Source organism: Piliocolobus tephrosceles, chromosome 11, assembly GCF_002776525.5.
Source record: "Piliocolobus tephrosceles isolate RC106 chromosome 11, ASM277652v3, whole genome shotgun sequence".
Lineage (NCBI taxonomy): Eukaryota > Metazoa > Chordata > Mammalia > Primates > Cercopithecidae > Piliocolobus > Piliocolobus tephrosceles.
The window spans coordinates 93,033,558-93,050,941 of record NC_045444.1 but is presented as its reverse complement, the minus strand read 5'-3'; the positions used below and the strand labels follow the sequence as shown (position 1 = coordinate 93,050,941).

The 17,384-nt window shown below is 37.6% G+C and overlaps 1 protein-coding gene across 4 annotated transcripts in view; it reads right to left on the bottom strand.

Annotated features, from left to right (window-relative positions):
• ADAM23 (ADAM metallopeptidase domain 23) overlaps positions 1-17,384 on the bottom strand; it is a 169,095-nt gene that overhangs the window by 27,467 nt on the left and 124,244 nt on the right. For all 4 annotated transcript variants that reach the window (XM_023219491.1, XM_023219483.1, XM_023219474.1 and 1 more), the window contains 4 exons: positions 6,375-6,425; positions 5,595-5,658; positions 4,199-4,304; positions 977-1,096 (listed from right to left, as the gene is read on the bottom strand). In XM_023219491.1, the coding sequence (XP_023075259.1) occupies positions 977-1,096; positions 4,199-4,304; positions 5,595-5,658; positions 6,375-6,425 (341 nt within the window). The remainder of the gene's footprint in view (positions 1-976; positions 1,097-4,198; positions 4,305-5,594; positions 5,659-6,374; positions 6,426-17,384) is intronic.

Genomic DNA, 17,384 nt, shown 5'->3' with positions numbered 1-17,384 from the left:
TTTAACAAGGCTATTTTATCTAAGGGCATGAAAGCACACATTCAAATAAAGCTTGTATACGTCAAAGTAACTAGCTTTAGAGACTACAAATTTATTCCAAGAGGGCTCTCACTGTATAAGACTCTGTTAGAATTGTCTTCAGAGCCATTTAAAAGCCAGAAAAGAAGTAACCATTTGACCAAGACAGCATTATCCAATTTAGTACCCAATCCATTTCCTAAAATTACTTTTAGATCATCCCAAATCTTGTATTATCTCACTTAAGGTGAAGATATGGTACTCTAAGGATACTAAAAGTTTGCAGACGCTGAAGGCAATTTTGTAGGGGGAAGGCCAAAAGTGTTTTAGCAACAACATTGAGTAAGAGACTAGTATCTTAGAATTATGACTACTTTGAAGGAAACAATACCTATTTGGAGTATAGTATGACTCCCTGGATAAACAAAAATAAACCTCGTATCTACATGCCTTGTACTCACAGACAACTGGATATTAAATGTTTGCTTATAGGTATACCTACTATTTTAATAAATATTTTCTATATGTGATTAGGTATTTGTTAAGCCATCTTCCAAACCAGACATAAACTACATAAACTGTAGCTTAAATTCTTTTTCTTTTCAGTCATAAAAAAAAAACCACACACACACAGTGTTCAAATAGTGACATACTCTAATGCTTAAAACTTTAATAATGGGTTAAAATGAACACCATAATTCTGCTCTTAAAATTATGATGACAAAGAAGGGTATATTACTACTAACTAGTATAACTTTGAGCAAATGTAAGCTGCAAGTCAATATACAACTTTGTTGTTTTTAAGTGACTGTCAACATGAAAGGTGATAATAAAATCTAAATTAACTTTCCTCTTGTAAAAACTAGAAAAATCTTTGATTTCTGATTTTTTTGAAATTTGGTTTTCTGAAATTTGTAATTCTCATGGCTTATTAGGTCTTCCAACATTTAATATTTACCTGCAGTCAATCACCCGGCCTTGATGGTAGAAGGAAGTTGGAATGATCTCACCCTGAAGTTGACCAATACGTGGAGCTCGAGTAAGATTGGTACAGAGTAAGAATCCACAGAACACATCACTGAACATGTGTAAAGAAAACAAACAGACCAGACAAGAGGAATCAAGCTCAAAAAATCCAAACAATTCGGTCCACATTTATTCAAATTTTTAAAATATTCTCTTTCTTTTTAAACAAAAACATTTGATCATATATCATTGGTAGGTGATAACCCCCTCCTTCTTTGCTAAGAGGATCACGGCTTTGTTTGGAACAGCAAAGTGCCCAGCCCTGAAAGATGGTACTATTCTTGGTACTCCCATTCTCGACACCCACTTTCCTATCCATTCCCCCTTCTCTTCTTCTTAGAGTTAGAAGTGGCCCCTGGGCTGTGAAGACGTGAGTAAAAGCTGGCTAGGGAGTGACTGGGAGGATTTTGTTTTTGGGATAAAAGGTTAGAGACTGACAAGGAGAAGACCTTTTGCTCCTATCCCTAATTCCTAGCTTTGAATGTGTAGCTTTTGCATCCTCTTCACAATCATGAGTTCACAAAGCATAAGGACAAAAAGCCAACATGCTAAGGGTTGCAGGATGGAGGGGCAGAAATTATCTGGGTCTTTGGTGACCTTGTTAAATTCATGCACCATAAGGACCTCTACCTCCAGTCAATCTGTAAGTAAACAATGACTCCTAAAAAATGGGCAAAGATTGAAGTGGCATGTCACAAAAAAAGGAAATCCATGTCCAATAAATGTACAAAAATGTGCTAAATGTCACTTGTAATCTGGTGAAATGCAAATTAAAACCATGCTAATATAGCATATCACACCCACCAGAACAGATAAAAGCTACAAGTCTGATAATACCAAGTGTTGGTGAAATATGGTATAACAAAATTCTTATATACATAATACTCATAGTAGAATTTACTAGTTCACCCATTTTAGAAAATAGTCTGACATCATTTGGTAACACTGATAACATCCCCTATGACTTAGCAAATTTTCTGCTTATGTACAGGCCTTACAGAAAGAGGTACAAATGTGCACTAGGTTACATATACAAGAATATTCATAGCAGCATGATGCCTAATAGCCAAAAAATGAAAACAATCTAAATGTTCATCAACACAGAATGGAGAACTAAAGTATAGTATATTCATTTATTTGTACATTTATAAAAGTGAAATAAATAAATAATAAAAATTAACAACAGACAGCTATACACACTACAGAAAACTCTTAAAATGCTGGACTTGAGAAACAAAATACAAAATAACACATGAAGCATTAGGGATGAAAACTTCGGCAGTAAAACTCTAAAGAAAAGTCAGGATGAAGGTATCTGCACCATTTCTGGGATGATGCTGCAATGTTCTATTTCTTGACCCACGTAGGAGTGACATGGGAGTTCACTTCATAATTATTTGGTAAAATGTATATTTATGTGTTGTTTATTTTTATGTTTATACATTTAACAATTTTTTAAAAACAGAGATGAGGTCTCACCGTGTTGTCCAGACTGGTCTTGAACTCCTGGACTCAAGCGATCTACTTGCCTCAGCTACCCTAAGTGCTGGGATTACAAGCAGGAGCCATCGTGTCTGGCCATATATTTCACAATTTTTTCAAGTTTCAAACACATGAATTTCCCTTACCTTATTGGGGATTGGGTATTCTATTACCAGACACGAAAAAGCTATCTTTTACAATAATCTAATCCAATTCCTGTCAAACTTTTTGAGGTCATGAAACAGAGAGAGATAATCAGATTCTCTAGGACATGGAGTGAATGAATAACGCTAATCAAAATCAAAGTGTCCAATCCCATGGATTTTGACTACTTCAGGCTCCCCTTGCTCCTATCTCCTGACACCTCAAGGACTGAGGATCAACACCTTGGAACATCTGTGCTTCACTCATGAGATATCAGATAAGAAGCTCTGTTCTCTATTATTTTGGTTTAATTTTTTAAAAATTATAGTCAAAGATTTGTTGCCTACTAGGCCTCATTCATCATCAAAGACTACACGGAATTGCAAAGTTTCATAAAATATAACAGAGATCATTAACTGAGAATAAAGTTTCCCTTAAATTCTTGCTCTGCTTCAAAATTAGGAGAATTTTCATTGCTTTAGAAGGGATGATTTCATTGTTCCACAGTAATTGAATTAACCTTAATAACCTAATTAATGAGAATTCTAACTTTCTTCAACTAATCAAAGAAATATCAGTCTGGGCATGGTGGCTCACACCTGTAATCCCAGCACTGAGAGGCTGAGGAGGTTGGATCACTTGAGGTCAGGAGGTCGAGACCAGCCTGGCCAACATGGTGAAACCTCATCTCTACTAAAAATACAAAAAGTAGCCGGGCGTGGTGGCAGGTGCCTGTAATTCCAGCTACTAAGGAGGCTGAGGCATGAGAATCATCTGAACCCAGGAGGAGGAGGTTGCAGTGAGCTGAGATCACGCCATTGCACTCCAGCCTGGGCAATAGAGCGAGACTCAGTCTCGATTTAAAAAAAGAAAGGAAGGAAGGAAGGAAGGAAGGAAGGAAGGAAAAGGAAGGAAGGAAGGAAGGAAGGAAGGAAGGAAGGAAGGAAGGAAGGAAATATCAATGTGCTCTGAAAGCATTTCATTTCCTGAGTAAAGATGCCTTTAATATGTACTAACTAGATGCTTTTTGGAAAGGAAAAAAATCTCTGGTGTAAATATTAGATATCTGAATAAATCAAATGTTACCACACTTGTGAAATGATAAAAAAAAAATTGATTTTACGTTCATCGCAAAAATATATATGGTCTATATAGTTTGCTTTTAAACTACATGTATACTACTACGTTCATAGGCCATATATTCTAGTAAAAGTAGAAAATTAAAAGCTAGTATTAATTTGTAATGCTCTGGCAAAGTCTCTCGTCAGAACAAAAATGAAGTAAAATGTGGCACCTGAGAAATTTTCTGAATTTTGTGGAAATGGCATGACTCTGTAGCATAGTAACAGTTTAATCTATAGCCATTTGCCTCTAGATATAATAATATCTATTACAAACAAATACTTTAAATTTTGTAATAGGTGAACACTTAGAAAAAAACCATCAGCATTTATTTTGTGCTCATTTTGCACTTGCATAATAAGGGCTTCCAAGTCCAGTGATGATGCCCTCAGAGCTGACTACTCACTGTTTGCTGCACTGAATCCACCGGTCTCCATCCTTCCCGCAGTTTCCCTTCTCAGTGCCTTCTGTATTCAGCTTTTCATAGCAGAACTTGTCAGACCCTGCAGCCTCTTTTGGAGATAGGCAAGAGAAGAAAATTAATTTTCATTTTCTTTGTTATCCATAACCAGTAATGTGCCAGCAAGTGTTTAACACCTGATTCTCCAGAACAAGGAAAAAGAACATCCTGATTTGTAGCATTTGCAAGTTTCCACGGCATAAATTCTCCATGGCTGATTTCACACTCAATGTGATGCCCACAGGCTTAAAAAATTCCTAAAAATTTAACAATTGGCTCTTGCAAGCTAATACGAAAAAGTTCCAACACAACACTGGTTTTAGCCTGAGACAAATTTCTCTCCAATGCTGGTTGGTGAGTTTGAGGATGGAAGGTGCGAATGATTATCAGCAGGAATTGGTGAAGTGACACACAGGCAACTAACATTCTTAACCTTGTTTTATATCAATATTAGGAAATTAATTACAAAGTTGTAGCCCATTGAGATTTTATGTTGGCACCTGAGTTTTGATAATTAAACCTTTCAAAATACAAATGTCTCCATTATCTTTTCTCTGTCAAAACTAAAGCACTGAATGTAAATCAGTCAAACAAATGATATTTGCCAAACTCTAAAATCACTTGTGCTGGAGCCTTGTTCTCCTTTTGTGTGCTTTCTTTTCCTTTGGGGTGAATCCGGCCTTGGCTAGAAAGGCAGACTCATTTCTCATTCTTCCCCCCGTCTGGCCCTCATGAACTGATATTATTAGAAAGGCAATGCAAAAAAAAAAAAGAAAAAAAAAAAAAAGAAAGAAAGGCAATGTAAATGTCAGGAGGAGGATATGTGCATGAACTTTTAGGGAATGTACTAAGAATCATAGCCATGTACCTGTCTGCATCTCAGGAAGTACATGCATCTTTTCACTTTGAAGTGAGACAGTAAATTACAAAATTTAAAAAATAAGTCTGGTATTTTCCCGGGGTAAAAACCAGAAAGCTAACTTGTGTGTGTTAATGGAAAAAAGGGGGTCAAATGTTAAAACCAAGGTACAAAATAAATCACACAAGTGGCTGGATAATCACACTGTACTCAACCCAAACTTCGCAAATGAATGCAACACCCCTTCTCTGAGAGCCACAGCCACTAAATGGCACTGCTCAGTTCTGACAAGTGCCTAGCTTAAGCAGTTGTTTTCTATAGTTTTTGTGACTAAGATTCACAGTTCTCTTTATTCTCATCCTTTCTAGATTTTTTTTAAAAACATCACTCTAAGCTGTGCATCTCTCTCAGCAAGATTGGCAGAGAAGAACACTATAAGAGAAAATGGTATGTGTAATCACCAAGCAAGGAGATGCGACCTACTTGTTCCCCAGATGTACTGACACTGGTTGTCTCTGGTCTTGCACTCGCCATTGTAGCAGCGGCCCTGGGGACAGGAGCACACATGTGAGGCACACAGAGTCAGTCTGTTTTCCCCAATCTTTTTACTACAATGTCTCCTTCTGGTTCACTTGGATAAAGTTTTTTCATTTCATACTCTAATATTTTTATAGTGACCAATAAGAATCACAAACATCTTAAGAATAACAGTTAAAAATTTAAAACTCTAAACAGAACTCATTGTACAGCTCTCTAAATGTAAACTAAACATCTAAAATTTGAAATTTTACAGTAAACAAAAATTGGTATATTTCTGTGAGAGAACCAAAATGATTTTTAGGTTCTTTTATGTATGGATGGTAAGAAAACATCAAATCTGCATTTGACATAATGATACTTACCTGTAGGTTATAATATGGCTTCAGGGAACAAAAAAATTCATGACAGATTGTCATATTTTCTTTCCCACACCAGGCAGGTTGAAATTACTGAAAGACGGTCACAACTCAATAAATGAGACTCCCAGTTCTTCAGCCATTACATTCTTTTTTTTTTTCTCTCTCTTAATCTGGGCAATTTGTCACCAGATGCAAATATATTTAATATTTGGCATCACATGAAGCAACTCTAAATTAGAATCCCACTATAATCATTTACTTGAGTAAAATTCCCTTCGAAGTTATATTAATATTGATCAAAAAAGGAAAAACATTTCCAATGAATCCTTTTTAAATTACAGTTTAAATTTATAGCCCGGCATACCTGATTTTGATTGCATGCATATCCGTCTTGCTTATGAAGATTTGGTGGGCACTGCAAAATATTATCTTTTTAGTTAATATTCAGCATGCTAGGTACCTTCAGATAATGTGTATACTATATATAATGTAAGCATGGTGGATATATATAACTAGAAACATTGAGAAAAACACATGCAACTCCATAGATTATTAATTCCAATTATTTACGCTATTATTGGTAAAATAAGTAAATAAGGGCCACATAGTGCATGCATTTTATACGTTTCTTCTGTTTATGGTGAGGTGGACCAGAATAACAAGTCACATTCACTTGCCTACAGAGTTAAAAGTAGAAGAGATTAAAATGGACAATGAAGGAAATGAATCAGCATGGTACATAGGAAGGGACACATTCAAGAAACTAATTTACAAGAACTTGCTCAGCTCTCTGAAAATGTCAAATCTGCATATGACATCATGACATTTTACCTATAGGCTACTTTAGTGAAACAGAAGAAATACTTTGCCTTTCAACGCAAAGTAAGTGCTATATCTCCATTATATTAATAGTTGTGACCTCTTCAAACTACAGACATGTTACTAGAACAGTCTGTGATGTGATGGTTATTTCTTTTTATAGTTCTATGTATCAAATCATTTTTAAAAGAAATACTTCATTTCCCCCCAAAGTTACTCTCTGTACACTGTATTGACCACATTTAAGAGAATGTAAAAAGGTCAAGTCAAAGGCTCTGCTACAGTGTTTAAAACAAATACAAAAAGAAAAAAAATATGCAGGCATGGCAAATAAATAAGAAACAGCAGTGTGCACCGAGGTCCTCCCTCAGTCTTCACCTTCTCAGTAAATGATGTTCCATCCTTCCAATTGTTCAAGCCAAAGGCCATAGTCATCTTCTATTCCTCTCCTCTCTCACTCTCCCTCCATCTAGTCTGTCCATAAATCCTGCTAGTTCTATCTTCAAAATATAATTCCAATCTGACCCCTTTTCTCCACCCCCACTGCTTATACCCTGTCCAAGGCACCACCACCTCTCACCTGGATTACTGTAATAGCCTTCCACCTGAGTCCCTTGCTTCTACCCTAGTCACCTTAGAGTTTACATTGCTATCAGAGTGATCTCTTTAAAAAGGTAAATACAAAATCACATCGATCTTCCGTTTCCCAACTTACTCAACAACCTTACAAGCTCAACGTGATTTGCTCCTATACTCTCTCATCCTGTCATTTCTGTGACATCATTTTCTGCTCACTCATGGCTGATGTGACTCCATGTGGACACACCAGGCATGCTGCCACCCACAGCCTTTGCTTTCCCGTTGTCACTCCAGATTTCTGCATGGCTCATTCCCCGACCTTTGTTAGAGCTTTGCTCAAATATCATCATCCCAAAGAGGCCTTCGTAGAACCCATGCTCTTCAAAGCTGCAGCCCCTCCAATGCTGGCACTCTCTGGGGCTGTGCCAATTTAGGATAAGGGCTTTAAGGGCTTATTATTATTATTATTATTATTAGAGAAGTCTACAATTTTCTTTGTTTTTTTTTTCTTCTCCACAGCACTTATCACCAACTGACAATTCATGTTTTACTTACTTGTTTGTTCATTGTTGCCCCATCATAATATGAGCTCCATGCAGGCAGGATTCTATGTTTTGTTTCCTACTGCTGCCCTATTACCTACAACACCACCACGCATGTGGCAGGTGTGCAAGTACTGTGAACTGCCAGAGAACATAAACGCATGGCCCAATAACCAGGTATCACTATGTTATTCTATGCTGCACATATTGAGCCATTTATCAAGTTCACCACAGAAAGATAACAGAACTGATTTAGCATTCCTAAGAAGCAGTAATTTCCTAACAAACATTCCAAGGCAAATGCTTTGGTTCTACACCTTTCTAAAGAATAACTGACTCTCATACAAGTTTCATTTGCCACAGTTTTTCAATCTGGTGAGTATTCAAGGGATCAGCACTAAAAAGCAGAAATACACAACTACACAAAAGCAGAAATCCCTGTGGTTTCTTTCATCCATCTAGAGTCACTCAAAATGCAATCACTATCTCAATAATCAACTATCATTAATTACTCACTCACTCTAAAACTAATGCAACCAGTGATAGGGATCATGGTGGACAGGAGGCAGGACTAGATTGCAGCTCTGGACAGAGCAGCATGCGGAGGCCTGCAGTGTGAACTTTAGCTCCAGATCGACTGCAAGAACAAACCAGCAATCCCAAGAGGACCTACAGACCCTCTGAAGGAAGCAGACTGCTCCTGCAGGACCCAGGAGACACCCAAATACTGTGAGTGCCCCAACTGCGGAAGGGGGAACACACACCCCCACTGGAGAAGCTGAAGATCTGTTTGCAGGAGAAGTTTCTGACTTTACCTGGAGCTGAGTCAAGTTAGAGAGCCGAGCCAAATACAGGGGTAGAGGAAGCAGCAGAAAGGCTCGGGAGTTCACTGGGTCCCCGAGCAGCCCATTCTTGTCAGACACCACAGGGATCCATCGGGAGGGTGGCCAGAGGAGCAGGGGTAAAACTCCACAGGGAGAAGGAATTCTCTAGCTGAACTTTGTAACAATTTGAACTGGGCGAGAAGCCTCCTGGCCATCACTCGGGGGAGGGCACCAATTGGGTGTGCAGACTTCACAGGCCGGGTAAGAACTAAAGCCCTTTTTTCTTGAAGCTGGGACCATCCAGTGGGGGCAGGACTAGGCGTGTCTGAGCTCAGACTCTCCTTGGGCGGGTCTTGCTGTGGTTGCTGTGGGGGATGGGGGTGAGATTCCCAGATCCCGACCTAGGAGGATTATGGCTGCCTCTGCTGAGTCATGCAGGTTGTCAGGAAAATGGGGGAAAGCCAGCAGTCACAGGCCTCATGCAACTCCCACACAAACTGAAGAGGTTATTATAGTGGAAGACAAAGGGCATATAATCTTGGGAGTTTTAGGGCCCTGCCCACCGCCAATCCCTCTCCACACTACTACAGCTGATGCTTTCAGAAAGCGTGACCTTGTGGCAGGAGGCCAACAAGCACAAAAATAGATCATTAGACCACCAAAGCTAAGGACCCTCATGGAGTCCACTGCACCCTCTGCCACCTCCATTGGAACAGGCGTTGGTATCCACAGCTGAGAGACTCGTAGATGGTTCACATGACAGAACTCTGTGCAGACAACCCCTAGTACCAGCCAGGAGCTGCGTACACTCACTGGGTGGCTAGACCCAGAAGAGAGACAACAATCACTGCGATTCAGCTCACAGGAAGCCATATCCATAGGAAAGGAGAGGACAGTACTATGTCAAGGGAACACCCGTGGGACAAATGAATCTGAACAACAGCCTTCACCCCTAGACCTTCCCTCTGACACAGCCTACCCAAATGAGAAGGAACCAAAAAAACAACTCTGATAATATGACAAAAACAAGGCTCTTCAACACCCTCCAAAAAATCACACTAGTTCACCAGCAAGGGATCCAAACCAAGAAGAAATCCCTGATTTACCTGAAAAAGAATTTCATGAGGTTAGTTATTAAGCTAATCAGGGAGAGACCAGAGAAAGGCAAAGCCCAAAGCAAGGAAATCCAAACAATGACACCAGAAGTGAAGCGAGAAATATTCATGGAAATAGTAGCTTAAAGAAAAAACAATAAAAAATTCAGGAAACTTTGGACACATTTATAGAAATGTGAAATGCTCTGGAAAGTCTCAGCAATAGAAATGAACAAGTAGAAGAAAGAAATTCAGAGTTTGAAGACAAAGTCTTTGAATTAACCCAATCCAACAAAGAAAAAGAAAAAAGAATAAGAAAATATGAACAAAGCCTCCAAGAAGTCTGGGATTATGTTAAACAACCAAACCAAATAATAATTGGTGTACCTGAGGAAGAAGAGAACTCTAAAAGCTTGGAAAACATATTCGAGGGAATAATCGAGGAAAACTTTCCTGGCCTTGTGAGAGACCTAGACATGTAAATACAAGAAGCACAAAGAACACCTGAGAAATTCATCACAAAAAGATCATCACCTAGGCACATTGTCATCAGGTTATCCGGAGTAAAGACAAAGGAAAGAATCTTAAGAGCTGTGAGACAGAAGCACCAGGTAAACTATAAAGGAAAACCTATCATATTAACAGCAGATTCCTCAGCAGAAACTCTACAAGTTAAAAGGGATTGGGGACCTATCTTTAGCCTCCTCAAACAAAACTGTTATCAGCCAAGAATTTTGTATCCAGCGAAACTAAGCGTCATATATGAAAGAAAGATACAATCATTCTCAGACAAACAAATGCTGAGAGAATTTTCCATTACCAAACCACCACTACAAGAACTGCTAACAGGAGCTCTAAATCTTGAAACAAATCCTGGAAAAACATCAAAACAGAACCTCTTTAAAGCATAAATCACACAGGATCTATAAAACAAAAATACAAGTTAAAGCAAAAACAAAAAACAAAACCAAAGCACACAGACAATAAAGAGCATGATGAAAGTAATGGTACCTCACATTTCAATACTAACATTGAATGTAATGGCCTAAATGTTCCACTTAAAAGATACAGAAGCACAGAATGGATAAGAACTCACCAACCATCTGCTCCTTCAGGAGGAGACTCACCTGACGCATAAACACTCACATAAACTTCAAGTAAAGGGGTGGAAAAGGCATTCCACGCAAATGGACACCAAAAGCAAGCAGGAGTAGCTATTCTTATATCAGACAAAACAAACTTTAAAGCAACAGTGGTTAAAAGAGACAAAGAGTGACAGTATATAATGGTAAAAGGCCTTGTCCAACAGGAAAATGTCACAATCCTAAATGTATATGCACCTAACACTGGAGCTCCCACATTTATAAAACAATTACTAATAGACCTAAGAAATGTTGGCCAGGCATGGTGGCTCATGCCTGTAATCCAAGCACTTTGGGAGGCCGAGGCGGGTGGATCACCTGAGGTCAGGAGTTCGAGACCAGCCTGACCAACACAGTGAAACTCTGTCTCTACGAAAAATACAAAAATTAGCCTGGCATGGTGGCACGTGCCTGTAATCCCAGCTACTTGGGAGGCTGAGGCAGGAGAATCACTTGAACCTGGGAGGCGGAGGTTGCAGTGAGCTGAGATCACGCCATTGCACTCCAGCCGGGGCAACAAGAAGGAAACTCTGTCTCAAAAAAAAAGAAAGAAAAAGAAACAAAGAAAGAAATAAGAAATGACATAGACAGCAACACAATAATAGTGGGGGACTTCAATGCTCCATTGACATCACTAGACAGGTCATCAAGACAGAAAGTCAACAAAGAAAAAATGGATTTAAACTATTACTTGGAACAAATGGACTTAACAGATGTATACAGAACATTTCATCCAACAACTGCAGAATACACATTCTATTCAACAGTGCATGGAACTTTCTCCAAGATAGACCATATGATAGGCCATAAAACAAGCCTCAATAAATTTAAGAAAGCTGAAATTACATCAAGCACTCTTTCAGATCACAGTGGAATAAAACTGGAAATCGACTCCAAAATGAACCTTCAAAACCATGCAAATACCTTCAAAAAGGAAACTTCAAAACCATGCAAAGGAGATTAAATAACCTGCTCCCAAATGAGCATTGGATCAAATACAAAACCAAGATGGAAATTAAAACGTTCTTCGAACTAAACAACAGTGATGTCACAACCTATCAAAACCTCTGGGATACAGCAAATACAGGGAAGTTCATAGCCCTAAATGCCTATATCAAAAAGTCTGAGAGAGTACAGACAGACAATCTAAGGTCATACCTAAGGAACTAGACAAACAAGAACAAACCAAACCCAAACCCAGCAGAATAAAGAAAACAGCCAAGATCAGTGCAGAACTAAATGAAATTGAAACAACAACAACAAAATGCCTAAGATAAATGAAACAAAAAGCTGGTTCTTTGAAAAGATAAATAAAATTGATAAGACCATTGGCAAGATTAACCAAGAAAAGAAGAGAGAAAATCCAAAAAAACTTCACTAAGAAATGAAACAGGAGATATTACAACTGACACCACTGAAATACAAAAGATCATTGAAGCTACTATGAACACCTTTACACACATACACTAGAAAACCTAGAAGGAATGGATAAATTCCTGGAACAATGAAACCCTCCTAGCTTAAATCAGGAAGAATCAGATACCCTGAACAGACCAATAACAAGCAGTGAGATTGAAATGATAATTTAAAAATTACCAACAAAAAGGTCTAGGACCAGATGGATTCACAGCAGAATTCTACCAGACATTCAAAGAAGAATTGGTACCAACCTTTTGACACTAGTCCACAAGATAGAGAAAGAAGGAATCCTCCCTAATTCATTCTATGAAGCCAGCATCAACCTAATACCAAAACCAGGAAAAGGACATACACAAAAAAGAGAACTACACACCGATATCCTTGATGAACACAGACGCTAAAATCCTTAGCAAAATACTAGCTAACTGAATCCAACAACATATCAAAAAGATAATCCACCATGATCAAGTGGGTTTCATACCAGGGATGCAGGAATGGATTAACATAAACAAGTCAATAAATGCAATACACTACATAAACAGAATTTAAAACAAAAATCACATGATCATCTCAATAGGTGCAGAAAAAGCATTTTGACAAAATCCAGCATCCCTTTATGATTAAAACTCTCAGCAAAATTGACATACAAGGGATATACCTTCAATGTAATAAAAGCCATCTATGACAAACCCACAGTCAACATAATACTGAATGGGGAAAAGCTGAAAGCATTTGCTCCGAAAACTGGAACAAAACAAGGATGCCCACTCTCACCACTCCTCTTCAACATACTACTGGAAGTCCTAGCCAGAGCAATCAGACAAGAAAAAGAAAGAAAGGGCCTCCAAGTTGGTAAAGAGGAAGTCAGACTGTCACTGTTTGCTGATGATATGATTGTTTACCTTGAAAACCCTAAGGACCCCTCTAGAAAGCTCCTAGAACTGATAAAAGGAATTCAGCAAAGTTTCCAGATACACCATTAATGTACACAAATCAGTAGCTCTTCTATACAACAACAGCGATCAAGCAGAGAATCAAATCAAGAACTCAACCCCTTTTACAATAGCTGCAAAAAAAAAACTTACAAATATACCCAACAAAGGGTCAAAAAACCTCTACACTAAAACACTGCTGAAAGAAATCATGGATGACACAAACAAATGGAAACATATCCCATGCTCATAGATGGGTAGAATCAATATTTGAAGATAAGCATAATGCCAAAAGCAATCTACAAATTCAACACAATCCCCATCAGAATACCACCATCATTCTTCACAGAGTTAGCAAAAACAATTCCAATATTAATATAGAACCAAAAAGAGCCCACATAGCCAAAGCAAGACTAAGCAAAAAGAACAAATCTGGAGGCATTGCATTACCTGATTTCAAATTATAAGGCCACAGTCACCAAAACCGCGTGGCACTGGTATAAAAATAGGCATACAGACCAATGGCATATAGAACCCAGAAATAAATCCAAATACTTACAGCCAACTGATCTTTGACAAAGCAAACAAAACATAAAGTGGGGGAAAGGACACCCTTTTAAATAAATGGTGCCAGGATAAATGGCTAGCGGCATGTAGGAGAATGAAACTGGACCCTCATTTCTCACCTTACAGAAAAATCAACTCAAGATGGATTAAGGACTTAAACCTAAGACGGGAAACTATGAAGGTTCTAGAAGAAAACACTGAAAAACCCTTCCAGACATTGGCTTATAGGCCAGGATTTCATGATCAAGAACCCAAAAGCAAATGCAATAAAAACAATAAATAGCTGGGACCTAATTAAACTAAAGAGCTTTTGCATGGCAAAAGGAAAAGTCAGCAGAATAAACAGATAACCCAAAGAGTGGGAGAAAACCTTCACAATCTATACATCTGACAAAGAAATAATATCCAGAATCTACAATGAATTCAAACAAATCAGTAAGAAAAAAAAAAAAAATCCCATCAAAACGTGGGCTAAGGACATGAATCGACAATTCTCAAAAGAAGACACACAAATGGCCAACAAACATATGAAAAGATGCTCAACATCACTAATGGTCAGGGAAATGCAAATCAAAACCACAATGCAATACCACCTTACTCTTGCAAGAATGGCCATAAAAAAAAAAAAAAAAAAAAACAAAACAAAACAGTAGACGTTGGTGTGGATGCGGTGAACAGGGAACACTTCTACACTGCTGGTGGGAATGTAAACGAGTACCACCATTATGGAAAACAGTGTGGAGATTCCTTAAAGAGCTAAAAGTAGATCTACCATTTGATCCATCAATCCCACTACTGGGTATCTACCCAGAGGAAAAGACCTCATTATTCAAAAAAGATACTTGTGCACGCATGTCTATAGCAGCACAATTCGCAACTGCAAAATCATGGAACCAACTCAAATGACCATCAACTAACCCAAACGCCCATCAATCAACGAGTGGATAAAGAAACTGTAGCGTGTGTGTGTGTGTATATACATACACACATATATATATGATGGAATACTACATAGTCGTAAAAAGGAATGGATTCACAGCATTTGCAGTGACCTGGCTGAGAATGGAGACTATTAATTCTAAGAGATGTCACTCAGGAATGGAAAACCAAGCATCATATGTTCTCACTGATATGTGGGAGCTAAGTAGTGACGCAAAGACATAATAATGATACAACAGATTTTGGGGACTTAGGGGGAAGCAGGAAGGGGGCAAGGGATAAAAGGCTACAAATATGGTGCAGTGTATACTGCTCAGGTGATGAATGCACCAAAATCTCACAAATCACTACGAAAGAACTTACTCATGTAACCAAATACCACCTGTACCCCAATAACTTATGGAAAATTTGTAATGTTAAAAAATAAATAAAACTAACACAACCACAGTCAACAGTAATGCAAAAGCAATACTGCTATTAGAATAAGCACATCAGGATCGAAAATTAATTTATCAGATTTTACTTTTGTGATGTTTCAGTTAGAAAAAAACCTTGTAAAATTCTTCACTAATGAAAAAATGCCCTTATTCTAAATTGGCACAGCCACATGTCAGATTTCTAATCTATTTGGTTTTAGTTTAGGCTAATAAAAGACAGTTGCTTATCACAGGAATGTTTAACCAGAGAAATTAGGGAACATTCTATGTTCTCTGCGCACATTTAAAACAGGAGAACCATAAATCTGTGCATTCTATTCTGCTTATGAGCAGAGCATTGGAGTCAGTCTCTAAATGTCATTCCAGAACCTTCCTTGTACATTATGCTATACAGGATGGTTCACTCGAGGCAGACAGGCTTCAATAGTGCAATAGCATTTAGAAGTGTTTACTTTAAATTATGTTATACTACCCACCCAGATGACATATTTCATAGCACTAACAAAAAAATATTTCTCCTATCTTTCAAATATCTGTATTACATCTACCAGTATTGTTTGTCAAGGATTTCTCTTAAGTATTGTTTATTCTATTATAAATTGTAAGTTTAATAAGTAGCTCTGAGGCAATATAAAAATGCTAATATAAAAATTAAGAAAAATACATTATGAGGTAAAAGAGATAAAGTCATAATGTTGCCTGTAAATACTGATTCTCAGAGTTGCAGAGATTCCATTTTCTTAATTATCAGTGGTATTAATTAAATTCAAGGCTCATTATTTCTTAAGGAGAAAAAGAAGATTTTTGGGGGGTTTTAAGTACCTCTACCTCTATTTTAGGTTCATCCTGATCATGCTAGAAAAATATTAGCAAAAATATTCTATTCTAATGTACTACTGTGAAATTAATTTAACAGTGTAATTTTCAGCTTAGACACATGCTATAAAAAGAAAAAATGTTTTACTTAGACAATAGAATATTAGGTTAAACAAAGAGCTCTCATCATAAAAGTCTTATTTCTAGTAAATTCTATGGCACTTAAAGAGTTAAAAATTGAAATGAAAAAACTATACTTCTAAAAGGGCTGACTACACAGAACTAAAACCATATATGGTAAATATAAAAATAGTAGTATTCTACAAAGCTAAAAATATAACTCAGTGAAACCGTGTATCAGGATTGTCAATACACTTGTCATTAAACACAGAACCTACAATTCTCATACTTTGTATTACAGAAAATTGCAAAAAAAACCTATTTAATGAAATGTAAGAAACAGATATGCATAAAAATAATGAAAACATGGCCTGAACATATTTCATGGTACAATTTATTTAAGAGCATCCATTTGAATTGAGCTTCAAATAATGCATATCAACACCTTTACAAAAATGTTCATTAGAACCCTTCTTTCTCTCTCATTTTTCCTTCTGATTAAGGAACTTAGTGTAAGCCCAGCTCCCCTCCTTCTTACTCACTTCCATCGCTGGGAGGTGGAGTGATTGACCAACGATAAGCTTGGGAAGAAGAACCAGGCATTCTGCCTCAGTTCTGCCATTCTTTTAGAAGCAAGCCTACCCACATAAACTATGCATTTTCCATTGCTCCCCCGTGCCATACATTGTCCTTCTGGACCCAATTTTGTCAGTAACCTGTTGCTACAGCCTGAACCGGGATCTTAAAGATAACTTTTTAGCTCTCACATTAAGCTACAGCCTTCAACTTGGCCATTTTCAATAATAAAAGTGATATTTTGACTGCCAAGTGTACTCTATTGGGAGCCTCTTGGAAAGCACAATGCCTAGTAACAGGTAACCACCATTTTTAGGAACTTGTCCTGAGGAGCTAACCCTGAACAAGAAACACTCTTGTAAAAATGCACAAAAATGTTCACTTCTATACTACTAACAATAAACTGCCAAAATCTAGATACCCACATTGGGTATAAATCAATTGATAAATCCACACGACAGACTCTCATACAATCGTGAAAAGAATTACCTATAAAAACTGTATAATAGCATGGGAAAATGCTTTTAAAATAATGTCAGAATTAAAATGAAGGTAGAATGAAATCTAA